Source organism: Eptesicus fuscus, chromosome 10, assembly GCF_027574615.1.
Source record: "Eptesicus fuscus isolate TK198812 chromosome 10, DD_ASM_mEF_20220401, whole genome shotgun sequence".
NCBI lineage: Eukaryota > Metazoa > Chordata > Mammalia > Chiroptera > Vespertilionidae > Eptesicus > Eptesicus fuscus.
Window position 1 is genome coordinate 89,018,836 of NC_072482.1, and position 11,364 is coordinate 89,030,199.

Genomic DNA, 11,364 nt, shown 5'->3' on the forward strand with positions numbered 1-11,364 from the left:
GGGGGATTGAGCCCACACCCCGGGCAATGTGCCTTTGACCAGAACCCGGGACCCTTTAGTCCGCAGGCCGATGCTCTATCCACTGAGCCAAACCGGCTAGGGCTGAAGTGCTTTTCAACTCAGTGAAAGTCATCAGTGTTCACTGATGATGTTCTTCGTGAATTTCATTGTCTAGCAGTGGGATAGGCAATGTGTAAACACAGGACAATGCCGCAAGTTATGCGTCCCTGGTGCTGCGATTCCATCAGTGTTTCTACCCCCGCAGGTTTCCAGAGGAGAAGGCTCTCCCCAGCGGAGGTCGGCAGGGCCGTCGCCCGCGCAGAGGAGCAGCCAGCCCAGCGGCTCGGCCATTCTCAGCGCGCTTCGCGGGGGCGGGGCCGTCAGGAACATCTGGACGGACCACCAGATCAGGCAGGCCCTGTTTCCCAGCCGCCGGTCCCAGGAGAACGAGGAGGAGGACGACGACTACCAGATGTTCGTGCCGTCCTTTTCCTCTTCCGACCTGAACTCCAGCCGACTGAGCGAAGACAGCACTTCCAGTCGCCCTTGCAGTTGGCACCTGGGACAGATCGAGCCCACAGAGCCCGCCAGCTCCGGCCACAGGGTGGTCCGGCGGGCTAGCAGTGCTGGCGAGAGCAACACGTTCCCTCCGGAAATCAGGGTCAGGGACAGCGACGGCTCTCAGTACAGTCCCCAGAGGGAACTGCAGGACGACCCTAAGACGGAAGGGCAGGACGGAATGACACCCTTCGGGTCATCCATAGAGTTGACTCTGGATGACATAGACCACGTCTACGATAACATAAGTTACGAGGACTTAAAACTCATGGTTGCCCAACGGGAAGAAGCTGAATCCACTCCCCCCAAATCAGCCAGGGACTCTGTTCGACCCAAGAGCACCCCGGAGCTAGCCTTCTCCAAGGGGCACGCTGGCCACGAGAAGAGCCCTCTGCACACCAAGAGGGGGGGACCTCGGCCAGGTCGGGAGGCGTCCAACCAGAGCGTACATGAACTTGAGGTGGTGGAGGAGAACATCTACGACACCATCCGCCTCCCAGACCCGCCCTCGCTGGACGTGAGATGCAGCAGCCTCACGCGGCCCAAGAGGAGCACCTTCCTGGGCCTGGAGGCCGACTTCGCGTGCTGCGACAGCCTGCGGCCCTTCGTGTCCCAGGACAGCCTCCAGCTCAGCGAGGACGAGGCGCCCTACCCCCCGGGCCCCTCGGACCACGACTACTTGAGTTTGCTCTACAACTCCTTCGGCTGCAACTTGTCCCTCGCGGAGAAGTCTCTATCCGATAAGCTGTCGGAAGAAGTCGACGAGATCTGGAATGACCTGGAGAATTACATCAAGAAGAACGAGGTCAAGGCCAGAGACCGGCTCCTGGCGGCCTTTCCCGTCAGCAAAGACGACGTGCCGGACCGGCTGCACTCGGAGAGCGCGCCCGAGCTGAGCCAGGACGCGGCCCAGGCCCTGTCCACCCTCTCGCTGCCCGAGAGCCGCGCACTCCTCACGCTGCAGGACAGGCCGGGCCGGGCCAGCCGGGCCAGCTGCCCGCTGGGGGGGGACCTCCTGTCTAAGGAAGGCTCCTTTCTCAGTCTCAACCGGCTCTCTCTGGCCAGCGAAGGGCCTCCCCTGGAGAATCCCTATGACCTGGCCAACAGCAGTCTGTCCCAGGCGGACCTGGACAGCCTGGACCCTGGGGTGGACGCCACAGATAAGACCAAGAGCCGGGTTTTTATGATGGCGAGGCAGTACAGCCAGAAGATCAAGAAGGCAAATCAGCTTTTAAAAGTGAAAGGCCCGGAGGTGGAGCAGCCACCGGCCAGCCAGCCGCAGAAAGCTGGGCCCAAGGACCTGGCTGCCATCCTGGAAGACAAGAAGCAAGGCGGGCCCGCCATCGGTATGTTCCTCCTCTGCCTCCTTCCTCCTGGGCAGTAAGACGTGAGAGCAGCTAGCTGTCAGGTTCCGGATGCCCGTAAGACCGTGAGAACATTGCCACTCAGACGTACGCCCTCTCAGAGTGAGGCTGTGACCTACTAACGTGGGCTGTCCAAAGCCCCTTTTCCTCCCACCTTCCTACGTGCTGGCTGGGCTGATAATCAGATGGACATGAAACCAGATAACAGGGGAATATGTCCAAAATGTATTAGAGAGTTCATGCAGGGCGGGCCCTAAGAATGTGAGACTCAAGGACGCATTGGGCAGTTGAGGCTTCTGTGTCATTCTGGAGATGAGAGAAGGGAGGTGTGGTTGGGAATTTCAAAGGGCAGGAAGGCAACCTCATGGAGAAAAGCAATGTTTGGTAAATAGAGGTTTGGGGGACCATCCTCAGTAATGGGACGCAGAGGACTTTAAGCACAGGGGCCTTGCTAGGTTCCCCCCCTGTCTGTCACTAGTTTTTATTAAACGATAGAATGACGGCTCCCTTCCTGAAGCAGGGCCTCGATCTAAATTCCTTTTAGGAAATGAGGGGGAAGATCAAAGGTTTTTTCTGAGTGTTTCTTTTCTTAAAAATAACCAACTCAAAAGAATCAATATCCCAAAAGGCCTGTTTTGGGGTGGCCAACTCTGCTCCCCTTCACCCAAAACAACGCAGACCCTTTCCCACGTCGCCCACTCATGCGAGCTGGAGCGTGATTGGGTCTCACGCATGTAACATTTGTGCATGTAACAGTGTCACCACAGATTTGCTGCTGTAAGAAGTTTTCTCTAACACAGTCTGAACCGTGGAATACAGTGATTGGCTTAACCTGTGGCATCGAGAGCTTTTCCCCATACATCAGGGTGTCAGGAGGAGTAGCTCACGTGAGCTTTTAAGGTTTGGAAGCGTAAGGAATAGGATTGCTCTTTGCTCCAGAATCCCAACAGAACTGCCTACTTGTCCTAACAGACAAAAAGGAATCCTTTCTGCATTTTAAAGCTGTTCATTCTATGACTCAGTTTTCTTCTCACATATTTCGGTTACTAGTTGATTTTTTCAAATAGCTGCTATAATGCACTGAAAACTGTTTCATTTGGTATTCTAACACATGCTTCCAAAAAGCTGAATTCTTTTAGTCAAGCCTCCTTTGTGGGGCAGAACTAAACCAGGATCTCAGGGATGGTGTTGGTACGGTTAAGGCTAAAGGAACAAGATGTCCGGGGCTTGATTTCTTTCTCTGTTACAAAGAAGTGCACGCCTCCTGGCTGCAGAGGACAAAACTGAACGCTGGTCCTGGTGGTGGAGTGTAGATGGGGATAAAGCACACAAATGTCGTGAAAAGACATCCCAGCCCAGGGCACTGGCTCTCACTGAGGACCTTTTCACCTCCAGATCTAGAGAAATTTCTGGGGTGAGGCTCAAGAATTAGCTTTTTTTAAAATATATATATATATGTTTTTATTGGTTTCAGAGGAAGGGAGAAGGAGAGGGAGAGAGAAACATCAATGTGAGAGTGGAACATCAATTGACTGCCTTCTGCACGCCCCCTTGTGGGGATTGAGCCCACAACCTAGTAATGGGCCCTGACCAGGAATGGACCCACTGGACTTCCTGGGGCGTGGAACAAAGCTCAAACCCACTGAGCCACACCAGCTGGGCAGGAATTAGCATTTTAAATCAGTGTGGCCTTTCAATCATATTTTAAGAATCCCTGCCCTGGATTTTCTGACAAAGGACCACTCCTCAGTATCAAATGAGAAGAGATGGTTCTCCAATTAAAAGTAAATGCCAGATGGCTCATCATCAGGGACGTTCAGATACTTAGCTTAATGACAACAAGACTCCTCTGCCAGGATTATGCCACTCACTCTCCTCCTTTCTTTGGGATTGGTTACATCATCTCCATGGAAACCAGAGGATAAGAAGGGGATGTCCAAGTCCTAAATGAATCTACAAGTTACATGACAAGAATCTATAGGGATTTATTTTTTTAAGTTTGAGAATCCTCTAAAGCTCTACTCTTTTCCTAAAGCTAATCATTCAGTAAAATTTCTTAACAGATAGGGAAGTTAAGCCCTGGAATTGTTCCCTGAAGAATTTTACAGACTCTCTTTGAGATATTTTCTTTTTAAATAAAGGTTAAAATGTGAGACAAACTAGATCCCATATTTTTTCTCTTTGCAATAATATGGTTGAATTAATCCACGTCCCCTTGGCAATGCTAGATTGCTACTCTGGTCGGTTGTTATTCATAGAAAATGAGCCTGAGTTCCAGCTGTAGACGGGCTATTTGGGGGCACAGACAGCACTGGGAACAGGATGGAATTGGCAGTGCAGCCACTGACTGAATCTGGGCCAGCGATCCTCAGAATGAGAGGAAATATACTACTAAAGTTTCTGGTGATGATGGCTTATGCCAGCAGACTGTCGTTTAAGAAGTGGTACACCACCCTCCCCCCCCTCCCCATCCCCCCAGCCAGGTTGTGTTGAACATAGACCATCCATTACAAGGCAAAACTCTAACTTTGATGGAAGCACATCCTTCAGTACTGAGGCTGGGGCTCAGAGCTACCTTGAATCGCCTTCTTTGTTCCCCTTCTTTTAAGTATGCGTAGACTTCCTTGGTGGTTTTCTTTTGCTTCTCACTTTTGGTTTGCTCTCCTTTTGGTTTTGCCTACTGGTGTGCGTTGGGACCCCACAGGATCTTTTCTCAGCCTTATGTCTGGGTACTCTCTTGACATGGTGGGCTACGATCACGTTCTCCCCGACAAAGAGGAGACGCTCTCTCCCAGGCATCTTCTGAGAGTGGAGTCGCCCCCAGGGCCTTCCATCTCTCGGACCGGAGGATCTTCCATCTGGGTGGATCGAGACCACTCCTGTGCCCACTAGGCTTTCAATCAGTTGACGTGATGACTCCTTTTCTCTCTCTCGTTTATCTGGGCACAGGACGTTGTCATCGAATGGACCGATTCTCCAGACTTCTTCGTGTGGGCCTTGCCACTTTGCCAGGAGCTTGCTCTCGGTGTTGTCCGGAAGGAGGAGCACCCTATTCACCTGCCGACACTCTCGAGCACCTTTATTGAACTCTCTAGCCGGGGTCTACAGGCCCCGGGGCAGATTTCCGCCTAGAAATCACCCAACCAGGTCTAGTTGCTCCTACCTTTTAGAGCCTGATGTAGCTTGCTGGCCGTCTGTTTCGGTCAGGCGTCCCCCCTGATAGTCCTTGAGACCAATGAGGCCTTGGGGTTCTCTTTCTTTGTGTGTGATGTCTTACATGGGAGAAAACTCCATACAGGCGCGAGGAATTTTCCTCCTTGTGCAAAGTACGGAAGGCAAAATGACATTTTATGCTGTGGTCTACATCTCGAGCAACATCGGAAACACTGATTTTAATCCTCTGTCTTGGAAACAGTGTATTTCATGCTTCTCTCAGGAAGCATCCCTTCAAATATTTATCTGGTACCATAAGAACTCCACCTTTTAAACTTTTGCAAAAGAGAAATAAACCAGAGACTGCCTTGGGGTTGTCACATAATGATGATGTGCATGTTCTGTAAAGACTGCTAATGCCAGAACTAAGGATGCAGGGGACTTGGGTCCAGCTGCCTAACACTCAGCCTTGGAGGCTGCAGTGTGATCTGGTCTGGCTATTTCCCACACATCTGGCTGAGGGAATCTAATGAGAGCCATGGCTCTGGAGGCTTGTCTTGTTCACATTGGCATCAAGCAAATTATAGACTCACTTAGAAGGTCAACCTGTGACCCAAAAAAAAAAAACCCTCAAAACATAGACACAGTATATTGTTTACTTGTGAGATACTTTTGATTCCAAATTTATACTAGTAAATGACCAACTTTTTTATTATCCAAAGATAAACTGTATGCATTACAAATTACCTGTAGGGGTATGTTATCAAAGGTTATCTTCCTGTTTCCCCTTTTCCCTGCTATGCCTGGTTTCTAGGCTGCCTTTCCACTCTCAGCGGCATGGTCTTCGGGAAAGCACATCCATTTTCAACACCATGCTTCGAATAAAAGGGGGCAGTCCAGAAATTACCTGAGTAATTAAGTAGTTCTTGAGACTAGTTTCTATCTTGAAGCGTGCTTGGTACTCTGTAGGGATTATTCTCCAAGGTTAAAGCTCACGGACAAGCTGGAATAATAAACTAACCCATATAAAACAAGTAGAAACCCAAGAGTGTGTGTGTGCATGCAGCCATATACATGCATGTGTGCACAACCAATAGCCAAGTGTTGGTTGTACACTAAGTACACACAGGGGCACGCCGGGGTGTTTCTCAGCATCTAGAAGGGTTTAGGAATCTGGAGAAGGGCTGCGAGTAAATTAATAAAGAGACTGGAAATATAAATTTGGAATACATGAGGGAGCCAGAGGAGACTTAGCTATAGCAACCAAGTTCCCCAAGTCTCTGGACCCCTAGCTTTTTATTAACACAAATTGCCCTAAGGCAATCTTCATATGCTCAGAATTATAAATACATCTCAAAGGCAAGGTTTGGTATACAGTAGGCATTGTCAGGTTGGAGGAACTGCCTTAGGCTGTTTCAATAGCAGGCAATAATATATGCAAATCTTTAGGTTTGGGGAAATGCTTTCAGCCATTCCAGCAGGCAATAATATGATTCAGCCCTGCTGAATATAGAAGCCCATCAACCTTTTGAGGACTTCTTACATTTTATTATTCCCTGCTGGAATTAGCTTCCAGCTGGGGCACACTAAGTAAGACTTACCAGAGGAGAAATCAGTTAGACAAAGATTCACGGCAGGATTAGGGCTCATGGAGGGTTTTGAGAGGTAAACAGGACTTGATTAAGCCAAAGAAGAGTGTGGTAAGGAAGAAAAAGGCACAAGAAATACTGTGGATATTTTGGATGACACATGGTTTCAGATGATCTGGGCCACCATGTTCTAAAGTCAAGAGTTAATTGTTCTTATAAGACTTTAGGGTTACATTTGGATGCTAGAATAGTGTGACTGAATGTTTAACTTAGCTCTCACTGCTTTCCCCAAAGTTGTTATCTTCTTGGAACCTGGTGAAAGCTCAGAGCCTTCCTGATTCGGTTGTGGGATCGGGCTCAGGGCCATAGTGTAGGTGATAATAGCTTGGGCAGAAACATCCAACTTTCAGATGGGACTACTAACTAATGTCTATGTGTAAAGGTCCTTGCCTTTGCGTGGGTTTCCTAGTTAACGAACCATTATAGATTTCAGGATGGCTATCATGGTGGTGTCCATGTAGACTTTCAGTCTCCTAAGGGGTTGCCAAATCTTAATTAATATTGAAAGCCTTTACTATGCCCTTTAAGGAGTAATAGCTCAGGTATTTATTACTAGAAATTCTAAATGAATAATCTCTGTCCTTCTGAGAAATTTGGATTTGAAAACCTGAAGGATCTGGATATAGGATCTATAATGAGAAGTTAAACAGACTATTTGCCCTGATTCTGGGGACCAGGGAGCAAGTAATTTGAGGGGTTTGCAATTAAAGGGCACACAGAATGTAGATTGATTTCTGTTCTCATAGAAGATTGACCCAACAGAAATGGCAAAAACTGAACTAAAATTTTAGTTTAAATTGAAGGAATAATTTACTAACGACAGGTTACTGAACTTATAAATAGTTTAAAGAAGAAAATGTATTGTCACTTGCTGGTTATCCTCTATGGCAGTGATGGGCAACCTTTTGAGCTTGGTGTGTCAAACTTCGCCAAAAAACTGAGCATAACTCAGGTAGTGTGTCACTTTGAGGAAAAAACTTTATTTCGCGATATTTATAGTTTAAATAACATAAAGGTATAATTGTTATATATAATTGTATTTATTTTTTTTAATATTTTATTGATTTTTTTTTACAGAGAGGAAGGGAGAGGGAGAGAGAGTTAGAAACATTGATGAGAAACATCGATCAGCTGCCTCCTGCACACCCCCTACTGGGTATGTGCCCGCAACCAATGTACATGCCCTTGACCGGAATCGAACCTGGAACCTTTCAGTCCGCAGACCGACGCTCTATCCACCGAGCCAAACCGGTTTTGGCAATTGTTATATATAATTGTATTTAATAAACCAAACACTAAATATTTAGTGCTGACACGCGTGTCATAGGTTCGCCATCACTGCTCTATGGGATCGATAGATTCCCTTCGTAGACACTGGAGATGTGGTCTGAGTGATTTATAGGGTGCATGGAATTCTTTGATTCTAGGGTAGTCATGTGGGTACTTTGTTGGGAGTCGAGGGGGAAAATTGCTCTTGAAATTGACATCTCTGGGTTCTCTCTCCTAAGTCATTCCCGGCCCACGAGAATGCTCTATCCATGGCAAGGTTCTGTAAATGTCTTTAGAAAAGTCTGTGCTCAGAAGTGGAGCAGAGAGAACGTCCTCATAGCTTAATGTGAAGTGGCAATAGCTTCCATAGAGTAATGGTCAAATCCTGTTCTGGCACCAATATTAGAGGCATTAGTGTATCAATTATATGCACAGGTGGCTTATTCTTTATATAGTGCAAGCACAGACTTGAGTGCCCAGCTTCTTGGGGTTGGGCAAGGATATATGGGTCCATCAACACACACAGTTCTGAAGCGCTGGGTGGGAGGGCCTCCTGCAGACATTAACTCCCCAGACAGTGGCTGTGGAGGGCTGCCTGGAAACAGGAAGAGTAGAAGCAGCCACAGGCAGCAGACTCTTCTGGGAGTAGTTGTCTGAGAGCAATCGAGGCTGGTAAGAAGCCGGGGTAGCCATTGCATGGTGGATTGCGGTCATGCTTCTTTTAATGACTACTTGAGTTATTCTTCGTGAACCAGGGTTAACTTTCTGATTCCTATGATGTCTGTCTTTAGCACTGACGCTATGTCATGCTTGTAAAAGAACACTAGAAATATTCATGACAAATAGCAAACACTTGAAGACCTACTGTTGAAATAACAGAATCTAGAATTAGATCAAATTAACTGAATTCTTAGGTGGCATCTTTGCTTCTTATTAAACTATGGATTATTTTTATTAGTTTGTGTTGCTTAGTATTCAATGGCTAGTCATCTTCAAACTTAAAAGTCCTGTCTACTGTTTAAATTCTTAAAATAGGTGAGAAGTTTATGTTATCTCTTCAATCTTCTCATATAGAAATAATCCTGTGTATGTTTTTGTTTCAATATTTGCCTTCCAGGTGCCAGGATTGCTGAGTATTCCCAACTGTACGACCAGATTGTATTCAGAGAGACTCCCTTTAAGACTCAGAAGGATGGCTGGGCCAGCACTCAAGAATCCTCCAGCCTGAGATCGACATCACCTTCCCAGACCCAACGTGGTAGCGAGGATTGGCTTTTGCATTCGACCTATAGTAATGGAGAATTAGCGGATTTCTGTCCCCGGCCAGGGCAAGACTTGAAGCCAAAATATCCTACTTTGGAGATCAACACAAAAAATATTCCAAGACATTTGTCCACAGCTTGCTCCGTGCCTTCTCTGCAAACCTCCGACCATCTGCTGGGCTCCATGCAGAGACACAGCGTGGTAGTCAGTCAGCCCAACAAGGAGAACTCATGTCAAGGCCATCTTTATAACTCTTTGGGTCGGAAAGGATTCGGCGCTAAATCTCAGCCTTATAACAGGTCCCAGTCATCGTCCTCCATCTTAATAAACAAGTCAGCGGACTCCATCAACTACCCCAATGAAATGGGAAGGCAACAGCTGTTGTCTTTACACAACAGTTCAAGGTGTGAGAGTCACCAGGATTTGCCGCCAGGGATAGGTGACTCGCGTCAACAGGGTACTGGAAAACGCTCAGATCTCACTCTCCAAGACTCACAGAAAGTTCTGGTAGTAAATAGGAATTTACCCTTAAATGCCCAAATAGCTACACAGAACTATTTTTCCAATTTCAAAGAGACTGAAGGAGACGAAGATGACTACGTGGAAATAAAGTCAGAAGAAGATGAGTCAGAGTTAGAGCTGTCTCACAGTCGTAGGAAGAAATCTGACCCAAAGATAGTGGATGCAGACTTTTCTGATAATGTCGGCAGCAACGACCCATCTTACTCTCTGCATAGTCCGTGCACTCCCAAAAAGCCAATGAGCGGCAAACTTGGGGTGTCACCCTATCTGACACCATACGACGATTCTGACAAACTGAATGACTATCTTTGGAGGGGCCCATCTCCCAATCAGCAAAACATTGTCCAGAGTCTAAGGGAAAAATTCCAGTGTCTTAGTTCTAGCAGCTTTGCCTAAGGTTCTTAAGAGCCGCTGCCCGCATTCACTTCTTCATATGCTCATGAATTACAGACCCTGAGGCGTGTTTTTCTATGTACCGGATTAAAACAGTTTTGTAATTACCAGAGGTGTAAAATGTACTTTTCTTTTACAGCACAACTTTTTGAATGGCTGATGATCCAGCCAGGATTGTACTGTAGCCAGTGTCAGCATCTTACCTGTTTTCTGATGCTGGTTATCTTCATGTTTCATGTAAGTCAATCTTACTTGAAAATTTCTAGATGGTTTTCTTTTTTTAACAAGATGGCCATATTTTTTTCTCTATATTCTTACAATAGTGCCCAGATTTTAAGAAATGCAATACTCCTCTTGTTATCCGGAAGCCACGGCTGGTTTTATCTTAGGACTCAGAGGCAGCAAAGAGGCTTTTCCATATGTTTTTAAAATGAAAGGAAGCCAAAGCTGTTTAAAGGATTATGCTTATTATAGCTGGCATTTTTGTTCTACTTGTGGCACGACCCTAGAATAACATAAGCTAAAGATCTCTAATTGGAGTATACTCTTCGGTGCCCATTTTAGGGTTCCTATTCTGGTATTCATTTCTACATCGGTTCATTGTAATGCAGACATGGTCTAAGTATTGGAAATTAGCATGTAACGAGACCAATGTTCTGTAAGCAAAAATCTCTACCTGGGTTCCTGGACAAGGCCTGGAGAATGTACTGCTCTTCGCGTTTATTTTCTGATTCCTGGGGTTAAACAGATGATTTCCTCAGTGGCTTAAAGAAACCCAAGAAAAATGCAAATTGACTTAACTCTTGGAAAAGATGGGTTGACATCTGGGAACAGCTTGATTATCTGCTCATATTTTAGTTGAAGGGTTGGGAGGAATAGAACCGTTCTTACTATTTTTTGTGCCTGTCTCTTATCAACAGCGACTAAAACACGAGCTAAAATAAATCAAAGCACTTTAAAGTTACCCTTTGCAGAGCAGTTTTTCACATGAACTTTCATGAGTTTTGTACTCAGCCAAGTACCCTGACCCAGCCTGCAGGATATCCCTGGCTGCAGTGAAATTTGTTTCCGAAAGCAAACATTGTGTGGGGCATATAAAAGAACGGAATCTTAGGTTGATACGTTCCCATAACATCTTTCATGTTGTAATTATGGTCTTCAGATAGCCGTTTATTGTGATATGTTGTATGACT

General features: G+C 46.4%; 1 protein-coding gene across 3 annotated transcripts in view; it reads left to right on the plus strand.

The window, feature by feature from the left end:
• The window catches only part of PLEKHG1 (pleckstrin homology and RhoGEF domain containing G1), a 71,599-nt gene extending 60,464 nt beyond the window's left edge, over nt 1-11,135 (plus strand). For all 3 annotated transcript variants that reach the window (XM_008158592.3, XM_054722478.1, XM_054722479.1), the window contains 2 exons: nt 266-1,904; nt 9,111-11,135. In XM_008158592.3, the coding sequence (XP_008156814.2) occupies nt 266-1,904; nt 9,111-10,174 (2,703 nt within the window). In that variant the 3' untranslated portion in view covers nt 10,175-11,135. The remainder of the gene's footprint in view (nt 1-265; nt 1,905-9,110) is intronic.
• The last annotated feature ends 229 nt before the right edge of the window (nt 11,136-11,364 follow it).